Here is a 21,570-nt window from a genome sequence, read left to right as displayed (position 1 = left end):
TGAAATCCAGGCTGTCAACCTTTGCTTTATCTACTACTATAAGCAACAGAATGGTTGGCATTATTTTCCCAAGGTTCTTGAAATGTCCACCTGGTGGACATTTACCATTAATGCAGGTATAATAAAATTTCACCATGAGCTGTAGTCTTGTATATGTTGAAATATAAAAAAAACATGTCAGGAAAGTAAAGGACAGAATGGGATAATTCTACATATATTACGAGGAAGAAGCTGAATAGAAAGTGATGGGATGACAGAAATCAAGAGAAGAAGAGAGAACTCAATGTGACAAAAAGGGATAACAGATTAAACAGATCATCCTGTACAGGAAAGGAACTAAATACAACAAGCCAACAGGACAGGCAATCAGGGCACGAAAGAACATAAGACATCACAGCAGGACAGAAAGGACACAAAACACTAAAGACACAAAAAAATGAGGGAGCAATTAAAGAACAGAAGAGCGGGGAAGAAGAAAACAGAAGAAAAATGGCAGCAGTGTATCATAGGTTGAGCTTTCTTTTAATGAGGATGAGTTAGCAGATGGTAGATGTGGGCACGCACCCAGACAGAGAGCGGTGTGCTCGGCCAGAAGGGCCTGCGGGGAAACCATCCTGGCACCGCGTCACCAAAACCTTCCTAGCATTAAAATCATCACAGCTCAGCTGGGACTCAGTGAGTGTTTACGTTGCACAAAGTGTTCCAGATAACACTTAACCAGGTCAGGTGCTCTCCGTTTTCTCCATGTGGATGTTTTTTTTTTTTTCATTTCACATACAAACACCACAACAGCACTCAATGCAAACACACACACACACAAATGAAAAATTTTGCTGTGTGTGTAAAAAGAAGGAGGAAAAAAAAAAGACAAATAAATGTGAATGAAAACCTGAGATGGACAAATATGTACATCAACACATTTTCTAGGTTGAGAGTTGCCGCGCTGCCTATGTAAAAAAAACAACAAAACAACTTAGAACTTGAGTCCAAAAGAAACTGCCTTCAAGTTTTCGTATTAAAGACGTTTCGTCACATCAGGATAGTTTGGTAAAAAGGTGTCAAACATCACGTTTGTGCCGTTTACACCCTGGTCACATGATTATATTTTGAGTAAACAATCTACCCGGTGATGGCAGACACTTCCCATGACTTTTCTTTACATATGATTTCTGTTTGTCCCAAGATGTTTTGGATACGGTACATAAAAGCACAGGGACAGGGACCACTAAATCTTTGGACTCGTGAGAATCCCCCCAAACCCGGTGTGCATTAATCTGAAACAAAGCCGATTCATAACTGTAGCCGATCCGAAATGCAGTCGACCGGAACAGGACACATTAACACAATTTGGTCCAGCTGTCATCCAGCATTTCTGTGCCACACAACCAAGGGACCCCCCCCCCACCACCACCACCACCACCTAAAACAAAGCACAGTGTTGAGCCAACAGAGATTTAAAATAAAACATAAATGAATCAAGGCTGTATTGTATTGGTTCCTCTTAGTGTTAACTTTGTCAGACAACACGAGACAAAATATATATACATCAACGGCCACTTTTTTCTAAGATGATGACGAGACAGCATCGAAGAAGATATTAACATGCATTATTGTGTATGAAAAAAGACGAGGCTAAATTTTTTTTTTGCATGAAATAAAACCTAATTCTTTTTTCTTAATTTTCATCTGCAAGCACTTGATTGCATTCAGAATGTTGCTGCAGCCATCAGACAGCTGCATTTCCTATATTACTGCTGCCACCTTTTAGCTACAACACAAAACTACATGGAGCGACCAGATCTTGTGGAAGAAAAGGTTTGATATCTGGGCCCATTTTAAATATCACGAGACTGACAAGAAAACCGAATATCTAACTGCATCTGACGAGAAGCCATGAGGGTTTAAAATACTGGAGATAAACACCACAAACCTTCAATCATTCAACAAGTGTATTTTGTCAGGTAATTATAACATTCATTATTTCAGGTGTTTGAAACACTACACCGACTGAAATGGTAATCAGAAATAATATTACTGTGTTGTTTTTTTTATCAAAGGCTAAAATGTCTCGACTAAAATAAGATTAAAACACATTCAGTTCTCAATGGACTAAAACTAGACTAACAATCACTGGATTTTTAGTCTACTAAAAAAAGGTATGTGAATGATTAAATATGACAAACTAAAAAAGGACATCTGATACAACACTAGGAGACCAAATTAAAAAAACAGCAGACAAAATTAACACTACTTTCTCTGTTCTGGGGCTGCACAATTAACTCGTAATCGTCGTAATCATTATGTTAGCCTTTTGTAATCAAACCCCTGCCAGTAAAGTCCAGAGTAGAGTGCCTTAATTGAGAGATTGGTGCCAACTCAGAACATGGCACCATTTTGGTTCCAACTGCGCTGTACTACTGAACAAACCTTCTATGTTTTCAACATTTTTTTTAATCATTTAACCACATACAGCAACACATCCAGGTACAGGTGCTATCAAAATAAATATAAAAAATAGTTAAGCTATCACAGTTACATAAATTTACAATTTATGATGATCTATTTAATTGATTCAAAGCCTGACTGACACAGCTGCAGCTCTGTAACTCCATGTCATGCAATGACGTGCCTGACAGTTTTAAAGTTCTCTGTTTCTGGATTATGCTTTATTATGGATTAATTTGACCCTCAACAACCTTTTCTTTCTACAATCATCACTTCCAAATCAAAGGTAAGCTGTACAATTTCCTCTTTTTCCACTCGGTGTTGTAAATTTGCAAACTTTTCTGATCCATTTGTAATCAGTGTGCGCAGTGCAAAAACTATTAAAATATGAAAGAGTGAAAGCAGAAAAGTGTCAAATGACAAACATTTGTGTCTGATTTAACAGATGCATGTCAGGCTGCAGGTCCGAGTCTGAGCACAGTGTGAAAAAAATAAACAGTCAAGCTTTTAATCATGGAAATGACTCCGGTCCCACTTTTTTTTTTTCTTCAACTCGTCATGTCGCTACTGTCTCAATTAAGGCACTCTACTCCAGATTTTCCACCCCCCCCCCCACAATGCCAAGTGCTTAGTTATCAGGCACATTTCAACATAAAGCCACATATTTATTAAACACGTAAATCTATGTTGGGGGAAAAAAAAAATCAATCAAGTTTTAACTCTCAAGGAGCAGATCTGAAAATGAAAATTGTCCATATTCATTTCTTGATCAAATAGCATTAAAATTATGCAAAACCAATGATTAACTACCTCTTACATTTGCATGTGGTTGAGGTTTCATGTTGAACTTTTTTAAAGATGAAGTGTTTTCGGATATCCTGCTCCAAACATAATTTATAGTATGTAAGTATGACACAGCTCAGTTTAGACACAACTCAGTTTAGACTTCTGTGACATATGTAACAGAAATACCACCAAAATTCCTTAATTTTACCTCACATAATTAAAATGTGACAATTTTGTTTAATCCTTTGAATTAAAACCTAAAAGAACAGATGAAAAAGTGCAAAAATTGTGTCACTGTCTAAATACGTATGGACCTGACTGTAAACAACATACATTTACTATTTCACAATATAACCCTCATGAATCTGTACTCCAGTCCCTCATAAATATACTTTCAAAATAAAAGTAAATCAAGAAAAGCTAACATTTTTGGCAGTGTATTCGAGTCTAACGGAAGGTCCTCAACCAGTTCAAGATGTTCAACAAATAAAGGTAATAACAACAATAATATGAATTTTAACAATTCACAGAAAGTTTTTATCAATAATTCATGCATAAACAACAGAAGAGTGCCATGTTTAAAGATAAGACTTCAAAAATGTGAAAGAACCAGACTTTCTCACATCTATCTGCAGACTTTTCCACTAGGCTAGAGTGTGACATGCTAACTTCTTTTTCACCTTTGAAACATGTGGTAAATCTACCTTCTGAAACCTCAGTGCATGAAATGGAACAGAAATCTCAACAATTTCCACAATATAAGGTACACAACCTTTTAATATAAGTTGACAACAACCAAAGTAACATCATTACCAGACACCTGAAAAACCTTAAATGAGTCTTCACACTGATGAGTAGCAGTTACACCGAGCTCAGATCTCAACTCAAATCTCCGGCCACTGAGCAAAATTACAGGATTCTGGCCGCTTATATCTACAACCTCATTGTTTTGTCTAATATCATGTGAATTTGGTTTGACAGATATGGATTTGTACAGGTGTCACATCAACCAAAATTCCTTTCTCACCTTGTCTCTCTCCTTCTCTTTCAGTTTGTCCATGCACCTCTTCAGGCCTTCCTCCAGCAGGTCCATCAGCCTAATCGTGTCTCCTGATCGGGTTTTAAACTTCTTCCTAATGGGAAGAAGAATTAGAATGAGTGAGACAACACTTTGATGAGAGTGCATGAACACAGGTGCATTGATTCCAAGTCCTTCTAAAAAGCCTCAAAAGACATGAGCTGGAAGAACAAAGCAAAGACAAAAAAGTGATTTGACTTTGAAGGAATTGGATGTCTCTACATCCCCAAACTAAACGCTCCAGCACGCACTGAAGTGAGAGATTCTGTCGAAAACAATTAGAATAATCTACCAGTGCTGAAGGCAACACACTTTCCACACTCAAGGACATCAGATGAGAATTACACGCAGAATGTGAGACAAAAATGTAATATACCGCCTTACTGTACTGTTTACTTCACGCTGTAACAGCTTCACACCTCCTGTGTGGTTAACTGCTACTGTCTGGAGGAGTGATTATGAAAACAGCTTGATAAATTTTAATGGAGTTTTGAGTATTTCACATCGTGGGAACTATTTACACCCCCCTTAGGTCAACTTGGGCACTTAGCATCACTTTCTAAAACCTAATTTTCCCCCCGCAACTAAAAACAAACTTTCAATTGCACATTCTGTTACTTTAATAAATGACAAAGGGTTATCATCCCTCAGACTCAGTGGGTTGGAGAGGTATTACATCATCATACCCAATGTCCATCCGGTTGTCTTGTAAGTTTTTCATATCCAGATGATAACTGAAGAACTACTGTACTAAGTACTGAGCTGAAATTTGTATGATGTTTCTGGGTTGGGTAGAGGAAGACGCTTCTCAAAATCCAAACTCGTCACTCAAACAAGATGGCTGTCATGGCAGCCATTTTGAATGTCATTTCTGAACGGTAACTAAAGAATAGCTGGAGGAATCAGTGTGAAATTTCCACGGTTGTCGGAAAGTTCCCAGTTCAAGGCCACTGCCTATTATCCATGCAATGTAGAGTTGCGTCAGGAAGGCTATCCTTAGTAAAACTTGTGCCAAATCTACATGCAGATCTGCCTCGGCTCTGCTGCGGTGACCCCAAGTGAAACAACGGAGAAGCTGAAAGGACTTGATTCTTTTAATTGTAGGCAGTGTTTCTTGGCAGCTCATGTTGATTTTTACACAGGATTTGATTTGGCTGGCCAGGCTTCTATCTGGGACATCTTACGAATTTGCAGGATTCCCAGGATGTTCTTGGACATGATATCCAGCCAAAACACAGGTACTATATTGCTGTAGACCACGGGGCAGAAACTCAGAATTTTTCCCCATGAAAACTGGTGTTCCTCAAGCACGTGTTTTGCCTTTTCCACTGTTCAATGCCTGCGTGGACTGGGTTTTGGACAGGGTTGTGGAAACCAATGACTTAACTGCCTTTGTTGGTTACCGACACTGACTTAGCAGATGATGCAGTGATCTTTGCAGAATCAATGGATACCCTGATTGCAGCACTTGAGAAGCTGAATGAGAGATCACAGTCTGCCTTTGTGTTGATGTGGATCAAGACTAAGATCCAGGCTGTCAAACACTTCTTGAACTCAACTATCAGAACAGTATCTGTATGAGGCCAAAGTGTCAAACTTGTAAAGACATTCAATTATCGTTGCAATGACGTTCATGTCTCTGGATCCTCAGCCTTTGAGAGACGCCTGGGAAGAACTTTTGGAATCATGAGGTTGATGGACAGATGTGATTGGCAATATGACTGATACCTTTGTAGGTGAACAAAGGTTCACGTCTTGAGGTTCTTCCTGTATTACTGGATGGTTTTGAGACTTAGACAGTAACCAGTGAACCAAAGTGATGACTCGGCATTAGTTCTCTTTGGAGGATATGCTGATACCACTGGAATGACTGTGAAATGAGCAGTTACTTAATGCTCTGGGGCTGTCACGTCTATTCACAGATCAGGCAAATGTCACAGAGACTTCATTCAACCACTTCCTTAAACTACAAATTCTCATCTTTAAAACTGACCCACCCACTGGTTGATTATGTGCCTCACAGCCAATCCTAGAAGCTGGAAAATTAAGCTTAAAGCAGTTGAATGTCTAAAAAACATTCACATAATTGTGGGACTAAAAGGTGATTTTGCACAGTATAGCTTCTAACAGTTATTTTATTTCATCAAGATCATTTCCAAGTTCAAATGTCTTGAAACGCCTTGAATGTTAAAGCCAGACCTTTTTTTTTTCTTTTTGCAGTTTTACACATTTAACGGGTCAGTGGCGGTGTTTATCGTTCAACAAGGGCTTCAGCACAAAAGTCCACCAATTCAAACAGAATCACATTTTAAATAGTTCCTTGAATGTTTGGTTACGTGTTCATGTGAAAATGACTTCCGAGCAAATTATTTCTATCAGAAAAGTAAGTAACAGGTATTTGACTTATGTGTGCAGCAGAGCAACAAGGTAAATGAAGAGAGGTCTTTATCCCTGACATCTGACAACAACCTCAGGAGTTGAAATGAGCACCACTCATCCCCTGAAAACATTACAGATTTAGAAATGAATGGAAATTTGGTTTGGGTTTTTCTTTTTCTTTCTTTTCTGTGTAAGTCTGAAGTTTCTGTGTAGGCTCTCAGTTGTCCAGGTGGTTTCCATAGTAGAGAAGCTTGAATCTTCGACTGGACTGGGTTGCTTGACGTGAGGACGTTTCGCTTCAAATCGCAGAAGCTTCCTCAGCTAAAATTCTTGCTCTGGAAGTCTGACTTCTGTCTGACTCTTGTAGAGAAGAATAAAACAGAAGCCAACAAAAGCTGGAGTTTTAAACCTAACCAGACCCCTCCTACTGAGAGGCAGACTGCTATAGGCTAGTGACTAAACAATAGCTCTAATTAGCAACTATTGTGCTGTAGTTAGCACACCTAATGGCAGGACAGCTGTCCCTCTAATGATGGGATGGATGCCTTTCTGATGGCTCCCTTGATGACATGAATGACTCATTACCATGAACAAAAGACTGAAACTCCTTTGACCTGAGTACCCCATCGTAAACAGGGGATAAAGTGTGTCTCAGACCCCCTCCCCGGTTAAGGCTGGGTTTCAAACGTTTCACAAAGAATGCCTCCTTGACCCCTCTCTCAAACCATTTCTTCTCTCTGGCTAATATTTTAACTTCCTTGTCCTCAAACGTGTGGTTAGTGTCTTTAAGGTGGAGGTGAACCGCAGACTGAGGTCCACTGGCGCCCTCTCTGCGGTGCTGGTATAGCCTTTTGTGTAAAGGTTGCTTCGTTTCACCTATGTAGTGTTCATTACAGTTTTCCTGACATCTGACAGAATACACTACACTGCTCTGTTTGTAACTAGGGATCATGTCCTTAGGGTGAACTAATTTCTGTCTCAAGGTGTTAACCAGTTTAAAGTAAACTGGGATTTTGTGCTGTCTGAAGATCCTCTGTAGTTTTTCCCCTACTCCTGCTAAATAAGGGAGAGACACTCCTCTTCTTCTTGTCTCCGTCTCCTGTCTATCTGGTCTCTTTGTTCTCTGGGACTTCTGCACTTTGTCCAGGGACCATCGTGGGTACCCACATACTGTGAGGGCTTTCCGGACACGTTGTTGTTCTTTAGCCCTTCCCTCTGCCGTTGTGGGCACCTGTAGGGCTCTGTGTTGAAGCGTCCTGATCACCCCGAGCTTGTGTTCAAGGGGGTGGTTTGAGCCGAAGAGCAGATATTGGTCAGTGTGAGTTGGTTTTCTGTAAACCCTGTCTGGAGCTGCCTGTTCTCTCCAATCGTAACATCACAGTCCAGGAAGGCTAAATGGTTGTTTCTGGCATCCTCACGTGTGAACTTGATATTGGCGTCCACCGAGTTGATGTGTTCTGTAAAGTCCTCAACTTGCTGTTGCTTGATTTTGACCCATGTGTCATCAACATATCTGAACCAGTGACTGGGAGAGATGCCTGTGAAAGACGTCAAGGCTGTCTTCTCCACTCGCTCCATGTACAGATTGGCCACAATTGGGGATACCGGAGACCCCATCGCACAACCATGAATCTGCCTGTAGTAATTCCCCCTAAACAGGAAATACGTGGTGTTGAGACAGATCTCCAAGAGTTGGCAGATGTGGTCTGGTGTGAGTTTGGTCCTTTCAAGTAGAGACACATCCTCCAGCAGTCTCTGCCTCACAGCTGAGACGCCTCAGCAGTGGGGATGCAGGTGAAGGTGTGCTAACTACAGCACAATAGTTGCTAATTAGAGCTACTGTTTAGTCACTAGCCTATAGCAGTCTGCCTCTCAGTAGGAGGGGTCCGGTTAGGTTTAAAACTCCAGCTTTTGTTGGTTTCTGTTTTATTCTTCTCTACAAGAGTCAGACAGAAGTCAGACTTCCAGAGCAAGAATTTTAGCTGAGGAAGCTTCTACGATTTGAAGCGAAACGTCCTCGCGTCAAGCAACCCAGTCCAGTCGAAGATTCAAGCTTCTCTACTATGTAAGTCTGAAGGACATTTTGAAGAATGGAGGTGCACTCCACTCGTAGAAAAACACTAATAGTACGACCAGCATGACGGAAGCAGATAACAGTTGGGGAGAAGAGTTCAAAGTGTCACAGAAAACAGAAAGAACAGAACAAATGAACTGATCTTGGATGCTATCATTTCTTTGTTTTTTTTGTGTGTCAACACTGAAATACTTATGAGACAGATGGATAGAAAGATAGATAATATATTAATGGCCTGGCGCTCAAATTTACAAAACATAACAGAATACTGACTGGATCAAAGGGCACCAAGAATTGTGACTGAAATTAACAACTTTGACATGTTATTTCTCTATAATTAATTAACCTAAGTTAAAGTGTGATTTTGATATCCACTAAAAATACAAATTTTTCCTTAACATGTACTGATTTTCTCCAAGGTCAAATTAATCATATCCTTAACACAAAAAATACATATAGATTTGCAAGAAAAATGACAATTATTTCTCTGCTCCTTTGCTGCGTTGAATCTACTTCACATGAGACAGCGAGCATTCATTCAACCTCCAAACATAACTCCTCCATTGGGGCATTTCTCTCTCTTCATCTTTGGCAGTCTTTTTCCACTGCACTGGTTTGATTCCTCGTGCACTTGTCCGTTTTTCTCATCTACAATGGCTCAGTTCTGCTCAGATGTGTAGCGTCTCCCTGCTGGCATGTCTGAGGCTGTCTCACCGCCGTGTCTCGTAAACACTCACTCACACGAGTACATTCGAGTCTCACACCTCTCTCAGACGACACACTAAACTGCAGTTCCACCAGAATAAAGAAATGCCATGCTTTAATCCTCTGCCAGCCGCAGAACCTCCCTTCAACAGCAGCATTCTGCCATCATTTTGCTGTGTTAACAAGTAATTATTAAACACACCACAGGTTCTCCAGGACTTCAGGGGAAATGGAACTGAATGCTGACTCACCATTTATACTCCCTATATTTTGGGACAACTCTTCCCTGGCTGGATGGTTTTTGAACCATCAGGTTGTTGTAACCACCAGACTCTCTATGCATCTAATTGCTTAGCTACATGTTTGACATTTCTTCATGACGTTTCAGTATTTGTTATTCTGTTACTGGTCCTTGGCCCTGTGACAGACTGGTGTCCTGTCCAGGGTGAACCCCTCCTCATGCCCTATGACTGCTGGGATAGGCCCCAGCCCCCCAACCCTCTGAACCTTAATTGGAGTAAGTGGGTGGAGAAAACAGATGGATGGATGTTACTGATCATATGGCCAAAGCAGATGGTCACCCCACTGAGTCTGGTCTGCTAGTTTTCTTCCTGTAACCAAACCCCCCCCCCCCCCCCCAAAAAAAAAACACCTGAGGGCTTTTGAGAGTTTTTCCTTACCACTGTTGCCACTGTGCTTGCTTGGCGGAGTGGATAGGTGGGTGGGGGGTTAGACCCCAGTCTTGTGAGCAGAGCAGGTAGCTTAGTGGATGCAGACTTGGCCTGTCCATCTGTAAACCTGGGTTTGAATCCTGCTCATGCTATCCGGTTGTGTCCTTGAACAAGACACAGAGGCCCAATTCCAATACTCTTCCTTCATCAGACCACTTTGCTCTTTTCTTTAAAAGAAAGGAAAGAGCAAAGTGGTCGGGCAAAGGGAGAGTCTTGGGACTGGGCCTAAATCTGCATTTTCAAAGTGCACCCAGCTGGAAATGGGACTGTGGTCCGCTTCACACTACTGAATCTGGAGATAAGCACTGACCCAATGGATCTCATGGTCCACACAGGACTGACGTACTTACTCCTATAAAGGGCCGACTTAGGGCGACTTGTGTTGTGATTTGGCAGCGTACAAATAAATAGAATTTTCTGTGACTCTGTGGAAAAGTTGTGTTACTAGATGGTCTGTCATCCTGTCGCTGATGTCCACTCTGAAGTGCAAACAGTCAACAAGAACTTCCTCAAAAACATCAGCAATGCATGAAAAATTTACAGTACTAATACTGCTGATGACGCAAGCTGAGCTGAAACCAAGGAAGAGTCTGTAAAATGTTAACGCCCTGACAAACATAACAGGTATGTCTCTATTAAAACAATCACACAAATAAGGAACACTGGAACATCAGTGAGGAAGGAAATACCAAAAAAAAAAAAAAAAAATCCAGACTTAAGTGCTGGGATTTTTTGGTGCTTAACTGGACTCAGGTCAGCTGATTTGTCCACACTCCCTACGGTGAATTTATTGTGTAAGTACCAAGTATCTACCATATATTGTTAATTTATTGCATTCACATTTCCTCATACAATCAGATTCAAATACAAAACACATTTGTGAGGCCGGCCTCTAGTATTTTGCTGTACTAACAGCACCTGCCTAGTGTACTGTAAATCACACACACGTACTACTCACTTGTCCTCCCCCAATACCACTCCAAAGCCTGCATGCTCCACCCGGGTCACCTTTGGGTCATACCAGTCAATCATCTGAGCTGCAGCAAACACCGCCTGGAAGTGTGTGGACTGCAAAGTAACACAAATACACACATTCATTTACTGCACTTCTAAACCTGACGTGATGATTTCAGAAAAACAAGGTGTTTCTGGGTTTCTGCTGCTGTGGGTGCACAAATGAATGTGCACGCATGCACACACAGAAACAGAGAGAGAGAGAGAGAGAGAGAGAGAGAGAGAGAGAGAGAGAGCATGAATGGGAGAACGACTATTCACCAAGCTCACGTGTACTTATTACCACCGCCATAGTCGTGTTTTTCCTGCACGCTGAGCTCACCTGACCACTGTCCGTCACGTAAATGATGATGTCGGCCTTTTCCTCAAAGAGGCGTTGGTACAGCGCAGCCAGATCAGATGTGTCGTAGGTGTACCCACCGTCCGACTTGACAACAGTGAGGGGGACGGACTGACCCGGGGGGAAGACGATCTTACGGCCTTCATCCAGCTGCATGATGCCTGCGGTGAGAGGATGATAACAGAGTCCGTAAAGAAGAAAATGAAATTAACAATGCAGAGAGAAAATGTGAACAGAAAGATGGATGTAAGCGAAAGAGAAAGAGCAACGAGGCAACAATGCGTTAAGACAAAGATAAATTTGAGGGACGCAGGTGAAAAGCAGAGCACAAAGAAGAGACAATGAGGGAAACTGAGAATTAAAGTACAGAAAGAAGAAGAATATTACAACAGCAGGAAATAAAAGAAGGGCAGCAACTGAATGAAAAAAAGCACTGATGATCCAATACTGCCACCGTGTGGGTACCCTCAAGTAACAACAAATAGTCAACAAAATGTGGAACCTGAGAATTTAAAAACAAAAGTAAATGTATCATTTATTCATACAAGATGATTTCAGTGAAAGGACAGAAGCCTACAGACACTTTATACTTCGTATTATTACCACCTGGAGTTTTTAAAAAGAAAAAGAAAACCATGCAGACCAGAATCAATCATGTCAACTTGACAGTGTGCAGATTTTCTCCTCCACGCTCACCTTTCTCCTCAAGCATCTTCACCACCTCAGTCATCAGGTCCTGGTAGTACGACTCTCCTCTCTCGATGAGCTCGATTTCCAGACAGTCGTAAATTCGCTGAAACTCTGCAAATAAGGTGAAATATATGCAGGATTTAACACCTGAGACAGAGCGGATCAGAGAGAGTCTACATCCTCACCTTGACCTTTCATCACACCCCTTCATAGGGTTGCACCTCGCTCGGGCCGGAAGCCCGGGTGAACACAGCAGAGCACAATTGGAGCGGGATTATGTGTATTATTTTGTAAAAACAACTTGTAATATAATGTCCTCAAATGCATTAATGAACTTTATCCCATGATTGAAGATTTTTTATTTGCCATTTGCGCATAAATCAAACAGTCCAGGCACACGGGGATTCTTGAGTGGGGCTCTCTTGGAGTCTATTCATTTTAAAAAGAAACGCAAAGGAAGCCTCTTAATTCACTATACAAAAAGAAAAGAAAAATCTAGTATTACAAGAAGATAGGGGCGGTGGCCAAGTGGTGCAGTCGGTTTCAGTGCAGAAGGTTCCCAGTTCAAACCCCAGCCCTGCCACATTTCTCCATGTAATGTGCCATCAGGAAGGGCATCCAGTGTAAAACTTGTGCCAATTCAACATGCAGATCCACCTAGGATTTGCTGTGGCGACCCCAAGTGAAAACAAGGGAGCACCAGAAGGGACTTACAAGAAAAAAAAAACAAAACAAAACATAATACAAAATCTCAGTTCCTGGCCCTGCGACAGACTGGCGTCCTGTCTAGGGTGTACCCCACCTCACACCCTGTGACTGCTGCGATAGACTCCAGCCCCCCTTGACCCTTAATTGGAGTAAGCGGTTGAAGCCAGGGATGAAAGTGACGAAACACAAAAAAGCTGAAACCCAAAATTACCCTAAAACATGAGCGCACACCCATTGCAGGACAGCGAGAAGCCGTCAGTGTGTTTGGCTCTGTGTCCGTTGGAGGACGGCCCTGCAACAAGTGGCTAACATGCTATCAGGCTAATGTGCCTCCGCCTGAGCTCTGAATGCAAAAGTAGAAGAGGAGGCGATCTGTGAGCAACGAGGCAAATCACTGCATAGACGTATCGATATGCAGCTGCTTCTACCGATATCGTATCAGGAAACATTTGTGAGTGAATGCATGGATTGTGGCGACATTGATGACGGTCCTAACGGTAACCCACCTTGCCTGGAGACGTCACAGATCAAATTCCAGGCTTTGATGAAATCTGGTTCTTTGCTCTGCAGCTTGACCACACACTGATATGCACGTTTTTTAAACTCCTCTTCCTCATCAAAACGCTTCTTTGACTCCTGATGAAGAAAACAGAACAAATGAAGGAAAAAAGGAAAGAGATGAGCGGTCGGGGGCATAAAAAAAGGCCAAAATGGCAAGTCAACAAGTTGAATGTGAGTTGGTTTCAGATCCTTCACAGGGTGCTGCAACCAGTAATGGCTGCTGAAGGTGCACATCTTTGTACAACCACTAGGAGGCCTCAAACGTCCACATCAAAACTACCCATATGAAATTTAAATCTTAAACTGGCAACATGGTTAATTTCATTTTATATTATGACAGAGACCAGAGACATCACACCAGCTATGAAGGAAGTCCACCAAATGAATGTTGAAAATTTCACACCTTTATCTTCAGAAAATTGGCCATCCAGCCAATCAGGGCATGGTTAGATATTCACTTTAGACCAAATATGAAGGAAATCAACCAAGACTCAAGTCCACACAGCTGGATGGCCACACACGAGGCGAGTCGGACTCTTATACTTCAGATACCGAGCTGCAAAGCAGTTTCTCGCACAGCGAACAGACTTCACGAAACTGACAGAAATCAATCGGCAAACTGAGCTCTTACACCCGTAAGTCTTCTATCATTCGGAGTGAGACTCACTCTTTAAAACATTTCTGTCAGGTCTCATGCACTCGGCATGAAAGTCAATATGTTGTCACACTCTCATGCTAATGCATGACATTCCACCACTATTACCTGCAAGACAAGATTTGTCAGAAAATAACTCCTTGAGCGTATCTTACCTTGAGAGCTCTGTTATACCCACAAACTACAGAAACAAAAACAGAAATGATCAATCCATTTTCAAGCTTCCAACTTTCTTGAAACTAACTACACCCACTGTATTTGCATGTCAGGAATAATTGACCAAAATCAAAGTTTAGAATGGTGACAATTCATTATATTCACTTTATACTTCAATCCTATACACAGGCCACTATATTAAGTACACCTTGCCTTCAGAACTGCCTTAATTCTTTGCGGCATAGATTCAACCAGGTGTTGGAAACATTCCCCTGAGATGTTTGACCATATTGACATGATGGCATTGCGCAGTCATCTGCCCGTTCTCCTCTGACTTCTAACATCAACAAGGTATTTTCTTCCACACAACTGCCACTCAATGGATATCTTCTCTTTTTCGGACCATTCTCTGTAAACCCTACAGATGGTTGTGTGAAAATCCCAGTAGATCAGCAATTTCAGAAATACCCAGACCAGCCCGTCTGGCACCAACAACCATGCCATGTCCAAAGTGAAAGTTAAATCCCCTTTCTTCCCCATTCTGATGCTCAGTTTGAACTTCAGCAAGTCGTCTTCACCACGTCTAGATGCCTAAATGCACTGAGTTGCTGCCATGTGATTGGCTGATTAACTATTTGTGTTTACAAGCAACTGAACCTAATAAAGTGGCTGGTGAGTGTGTATCGCCCATCCTTAGCCCACAGGGAGCAAAACTGTGACAGGAACTAAAAAGTTTTCAGGGCTTAGATAGCTTAAGTGGTTAAACTTTGATAATATTAATATTGCCTAGCATCAACATTTCTGTTTTGTTTTGTTTCAGCTCCTCTTTAAAATGACGACATTATCTCTCTGTCCATTTGTTACTATCCTCCTGGTTCTGACAGATAAGGTTTGGGCAGCGCTTTCAAAAGTGGACAAAGGGCTGATGTGTTTTACTTGGCATTAGCTGCCTGTAACTGTAAGCGGTTTATAGTATAGTCACGCATCATTTCCGCTCCGTAATACCCACACGAGCAGTAACTCCTAACAAGCTGAGGTACCACTTACTTTGTAGAAGGCCTGCAGGTCACCAATGGGTGGAGAGACCTGCAGGTAGTCTGGGAACATGTCCTGCAGATGGGCGATCAGCATCCCAAACTGGGTCCCCCAGTCTCCCACATGGTTGAGCCTACAACACCAGGGTGACAAACATCTCAAATTCTTTCAAAGAACTTTTCAAAGTACTGCTTCCATCCCTGGCATGCCAACTGAAGACCACCCCTTGCTCATCTTAATGATTATTACCGTTGTTTCATGCTCTTAAGCAGCGTGAAGTGGCGTTGAACGCTGGGGCTTAATTAATTTGGCTGTGTTCATTTCTATCAGTTGAGGACACGTGTCTACTGACCTGAGGACTTCATAACCCAGAAATTCAAAGAGACGACACATGCTGTCTCCAATGATGGTGGAGCGCAGGTGGCCAACATGCATCTCTTTGGCAATGTTGGGTGAAGAAAAATCTACCACCACCTGAACACAACACATATTCATGCATAAGAAAAACTACAAAAAACACATTTAAAGCTTTGAAGTGACTAAGCATTTTTAAAGAACTGAATAAATTATTCAAAACCCACTGATTCACTGAAAATCAGTAAGGTGAACTGTTGCCCCATTCTGAAGCCAAGAGCACTCTGGAGCAGATTTTCATCCAGGATGTCTCTGTACATTGTTGCATTCATCTTTCCCTCAATCCTGACTAGTCTCCCAGTTCCTGCTGCTGAAAAACATCCCCACAGCATGATGCTGCCACCACCATGCTTCACTGTAGGGATGGTGCCTGGTTTCCTCCAAACATGACACCTGGCATTCACACCAAAGAGTTTAATTTTTATCTCATCAGACAAGAGAATTTTGTTTCTCATGGTCTGAGAGTCCTTCAGGTGCCTTTTGGCAAACTCCAGGCTGGCTGCCATGTGCCTTTTACTAAGGAGTGGCTTCCATGTGGCCACCATACCATACAGGCCTGATTGGTGGATTGCTGCAGAGATGGTTGTCCTTCAAGAAGGTTCTCCTCACTCCACAGAGGAATACTGGAGCTCTGACAGAGTGACCATCGGGTTCTGGTCACCTCCCTGACTAAGGCCCTTCTCCCAGATTGCTCAGTTTAGATGGGCGGCCAGCTCTAGGAAATGTCCTGGTTGATCCAAACTTCTTACATTTATGGATGATGGAGGCCACAGTGTACATTGGGACCTTCAAAGCAGCAGAACTGTTTCTGTAACCTGCCCCAGATTTCCCCAGATTTGGAGACAATTTTGTCTCCAAGGTCCACAGATGATTCCAGTGACTTCATGTTTAGTTTGTGCTCTGGCATGCACTGTCAACTGTGGGACCTATGTAGACAGGTGTGTCTTTCCAAATCATGTCCAATGAACTGAATTTACCCCAGGTGGACTCCAATTAAGCTACAGAAACAACTCAAGGATGATCAGTGGAAACTGATCTGAATTTTGAGTTTAATAGCAAAGGCTGTGAATACTTACAGTATGTACATGTGATTTCTTAGTTTTTTATTTTTAATACATTTGCAAAAAAAAAAAAAATCACATTGTCATTATGGGGTACTGTGTGCAGAATTTTGAGGGGGGAAAAGATTATTTCATCCAGTTTGGAAAAATGTTGTAACATAACTAAATGTGGAAAAAGTAAAGCGCTGTGAATACTTTTGATAGCCTGAATGACGGAAATCTGTCGTAGCAACAGAGAACTTTAATCCCTGTGATTTTAACAAAGGTTCCTGGTGACATTTTGGTGGGACATTAATCTATTGCAATCTCACTATTTTGTTTAACATTATATTTATGATGTAAAACAATAGGTGTAATCATTTTTTTTCATTTGGGAGGATCAAATAAATAATTCAAATAAAAATCACCTGGTTCAAATTCATGGTTTAAACACAAGGAGGAGCAGGATTATTGAGGCTGTATTAATTTGCACTTGGTTTCAGTGTAGAAGGTTCCCGGTTCAAATCCCTGCAACATTTCTCCATGTAATGTGGAGTTGCATCAGGAAGGGCATCCGGCGTAAAACTTGTGCCAACATGCAAAACAAGGGAGCAGCTGAAGGGACTTACTATTCATTTCAAAACTCAGTTGACATTTCCATCTTTAAAAAAAGTTACACACTGTACTTTTTCAAATTAACTGCCAGAGTTACACATTTCAATTCCACGTAGCTTATGGACAGTGTCTGTAATATACGCAATGCCCCATCAAATGGTCAATACAGGGAACTTCATTTAATTATGTCAAACAACAGTAGGATGTTTTTCATCATCCAGTTGTATGGAATACAACACACCACAGGCACCAAAACAAGAGGTACAATATTAACAAATGATTTAAAAGAATTTAAACCATAAATTACACTGAGTGTTTCCAATTAACACACTAGAGGCTGACTGACCTTCTTTCTGGCAGGCAGGGGCGGCGGCTGGATACCATCGACCAGGAGTTTGCGCAGCAGTTTGGACACATACTCCTTTTTCAGGTGGATATTGATGAACCCTGAGGAGACCAAAGACATCACAGAGGACAGCCAGTCTGAATCCCAGCACACCGAAATTCTCCAAAGGAGATGGATACAGGGTTCTCCCCAGAAATTTTTAGTATAGCGGTGCTGTTGATATCACCCAAGGCGGCGCGCGTTGTGAGTCATTTTGACTGGTTTTAGATGCAATGAAAGCAACGACAGAAAATGGCACTTATGATATAATAAGTTAATAAAATAAATAACATTGAAAAATTTAAATACACAATGTTTAATGGACATAACATTTGCTCTCCTCTTCAAAAATGACACACTGTACCTTTAATCCAGTAAGACAGGCAAAGTTTTTCTGTCATACTGACAGTTTAGTTTTTTCTTTTTAACATTTTTGAGTGGGATTGCATACTTTTAAAAAAAAAAAAAACAATATAACCCCTAATTGTCTTGTTTGAAAAAGAGCTAAACCTGGACTGATTTTATTGTCAAATCAGAATCACATTTATTGCAAAGTAAGTTCTCACATACAAGTAATTTGATCTGGGATCACTGGTGCATAAACAACAATAATAAAAAGAAAACGAAAAAAAAAATACTTATGCAAGAAGTAAATCTGCTCTTTTAAAGATGAAACCCTGGATGGAAAAACTTTCTGAATCAGTTTTTCACACTTTACTGTTTCACTGAGGCTGTGGTGAAGATGATTGTTCATTAAAACTGCTTCGCTGCTTTTTTACTGTGCAGCGTCTGCTGTTCACACTTTTTCCTCCTCTCTCTTGCTCCTCCTCTCTCTCTCTGTGAGCAAACAAGAGACTCGTCAATCTCACGTCTTTGTGGCTTATTTGAAAAACTTTGGAAACATGAAGGCTTTCATCTGTAAAAATAAAGCCTTAATGTGTCACTAGCTACGCAGGCAGAAGGAGCTATTTTTATTGAAAGACTTTAACAGAGTTTTTGTTCTTTCACTCTCCGACCTGTGGCTCTGCTCTGCTGGCTGTCGACGGGGGAGGGACGAGCAGGCAGCAGTCCGTTCAGCACAAACAGCCTGGCTGAAAAATATCTGAGCACGGCACAGTATAACGGCGCTGTCATAACAGTATAATGGCGCAACGACGTTGTTCTATTGTCTGGGGAGAACCCTGTGGATGTGTGTCATCTGTCCAAAGATCTAAAGTTTTCCCATGTTCAGGGTAAAAAAAAAAATCCTGTTGACAAACCGTCACACTCACACGCTCAATCTGACATCGAGTAGACTATTCATAAAATTAAGGTAAATGTTAAGTAAACTTTATTAAATCCATACACACCAACAACACTAAACCTTCCCGCGTATGAATTATCACAGTGACTGATGAGGTGGTTGGAGGGAGCAGAGCATAAAGGATGTAGCACAAACACACTACAGCATTACGTTTGCTATAAAACAGTCTTTAAGTGAACACGTCAGGTTGCCTGTTTTCATAGAGAATCATGAGGCCTCATCCTGGCTCCTGGAGTCACCGTTTCCAGATGTCCCACCTACCTGGTCCTGCAACTTCAGTTTTCTCAATCATTTCATTGTCTGGAATGTTTTGGATAATCTTGTCTGCGATTTCTCTGGGGTTGACTTTTGCTCCCTTTGCCTTCAGCATCTACAAAAACAATAAAATCACCAACAGTTTTACACACTTCAAGACAAACCATTTCCAGGCCATGGGTGTGTTATTCCATTTTTATTTCAGTAAGGAAAAACAAAATCATCAGATAACAGACTCGTGTGCTACGTGTAGCCTGAGGTTAATTTCATTCATTCATTAGGAAGCAGGCTTCTAAAGAGGAATAGTACATGTACTCTGCAAAAAGAGCGCAAGTGTGCACAAATGAGATGGGTGAGGGAAGCCAACAAGTCTTTTTAAATATTGATTCACCAGCCACAGCTTCATCGTACAGTGACAGAAACACAAACTGGAATAAAGAAACGATGTGAAGCTGAAGTATAAATTTGACAAAAGAAAACATAAGAGGTTACCTCATCCTACAGATTTATACCTCTTTAGAATGTGTAGTTAACTGCCCAGCTTTTCTCAATAGCGAGAGCTAAAAGAAGCTGAAGGATTTAACAGAGATGTGGAATTGCTGACTAATAATAAGTCGTAACTGCTGATGACTTGCTCTGTTGAATGCTGTTGTGTTTGCTTGATGTCAAGTTGTGTTTGTGAAGTTGCCACTATTGTGACAGATGCTACAAATATTTGTTCCCAGCTCTAGATCATGCAAATCTCTGGAGTGGGCGAGAGGAAATAAACTGTTTGTTTGCACAATTTGAGTAATTAGTTCTCCCATTGTGCCACGTTGAGTGTGCATAGAGCGCAATGAACTACTGAGTGACGCTGACAGACAGAGATTTGATATTTTGGTTAAAAATGGCTATGAAACTTGTAGATTTATTTTCAATCAGCTTGTCAACAAATGTGCACATGGCATTGGGGAGGCTCAGGCAGCAACCTCTCTTTACCACGCTATTCAAAAGGAGAACTGCAATTCACACCTGCAGGGGGAACCCAAGAACAAATGTTACAGAGAGCTGCTTTAAGATCAAAGCTGGAAAGCAAAGGGCCACAAACAATGAAGTGGTTGGAAAAAGAGTTTAAAACTGTATTATCTGAGTTTTAATTATATTTATGCAGGAAGTCCATGGCACCCTGAAGGTCATGATGTTTAACAATGTTTAATACCTTGAAATGGAGTGTACAACTTGGAAACGTCATTCATTACTGTGTCCAAATAATCGCATATTTTTAACCCTTATAGGGTCTGGTTTTTTGTTACACAGGGAGTCCTGTTGGGTCTGGTGGACCCATTGCATTTTGGGGCTTTTACTTCAACATAATCACACTTTTTTTGTTAAAATACTCAAGAGATGTTTACTTCATCCCAACTGCAAGTAATATAAACAACACATATGTAAAGTTTGCTGCTTTTACCTTTGTTAAAATCACATTTATGAATAGAAATGCCACTTGTTTTTGTTTCTTTTTTAATTAAAATGTAAGAAAATAAGGAAATGCATCATAAAACAGGCATAACTGGAAAATAATTAACAAATGTACAAATGAAGTTTTTCCAAAACTATAGTATACGTTATTTACTTGAATTTAATTAGAAATTTAACCTACTCAGGTCAGTTTACACATAACACCTGTCTGAAGAACACATTAGCTCCATTGAACTCGGCCATTTTCTACCAGACTATACCACGCATGAGGAGCAGAGTTTCACTGTGTGTGTATTGTATAGGTATTTATTGCACTGGGTGCATGTATATTATGTTTTTCTGTCCATCTTGGGTCCATACATGTCAGAGACTAGTCCTGGCTGCTGCAGGGCTGGTCCTGAGGCTCTTTCACTCTTCGGAGCTGGCTGATGCTCATCCTCCTCCACAAATTCAGTGTCAGACTCAGAATTTTTAGAAGTGTGATCTTCACATTCGGAAACTTCTTCCTCTGCATCCCCATCAAAACCCTCTGTCTCTTCCAATAGGGCAACGCAGTCTCGTTTGGGGACTGGGGCTGATATGACGCATATGACTTAATTTCTCTACTTCCGGGGGACCAACCACGGCATCTTCAATGGGTTTTTGGGCAAATTACACGCAAACAAAGTGAAAATGTAAAGCAAAAGTGACGATGTGTTGGGAAAGTGGACATGTGTTGCGGTTTGTTTATGACACGGAGCACA

The 21,570-nt window shown here is 41.2% G+C and overlaps 1 protein-coding gene across 1 annotated transcript in view; it reads right to left on the bottom strand.

Moving 5' to 3' along the window:
• rars1 (arginyl-tRNA synthetase 1) overlaps window positions 1-21,570 on the bottom strand; it is a 57,651-nt gene that overhangs the window by 12,877 nt on the left and 23,204 nt on the right. The window contains exons 4-12 of the mRNA XM_034177858.1: window positions 19,376-19,484; window positions 17,773-17,873; window positions 15,710-15,831; window positions 15,370-15,490; window positions 13,457-13,586; window positions 12,249-12,353; window positions 11,535-11,713; window positions 11,157-11,266; window positions 4,259-4,364 (exon numbers count right to left, since the gene is read on the bottom strand). Coding sequence (XP_034033749.1) covers window positions 4,259-4,364; window positions 11,157-11,266; window positions 11,535-11,713; window positions 12,249-12,353; window positions 13,457-13,586; window positions 15,370-15,490; window positions 15,710-15,831; window positions 17,773-17,873; window positions 19,376-19,484 — 1,083 coding nt within the window. The remainder of the gene's footprint in view (window positions 1-4,258; window positions 4,365-11,156; window positions 11,267-11,534; window positions 11,714-12,248; window positions 12,354-13,456; window positions 13,587-15,369; window positions 15,491-15,709; window positions 15,832-17,772; window positions 17,874-19,375; window positions 19,485-21,570) is intronic.

This window comes from Thalassophryne amazonica, chromosome 9 (assembly GCF_902500255.1).
Source record: "Thalassophryne amazonica chromosome 9, fThaAma1.1, whole genome shotgun sequence".
Classification (NCBI taxonomy): Eukaryota; Metazoa; Chordata; class Actinopteri; order Batrachoidiformes; family Batrachoididae; genus Thalassophryne; species Thalassophryne amazonica.
This window is presented reverse-complemented; position numbering and strand designations above follow the sequence as displayed.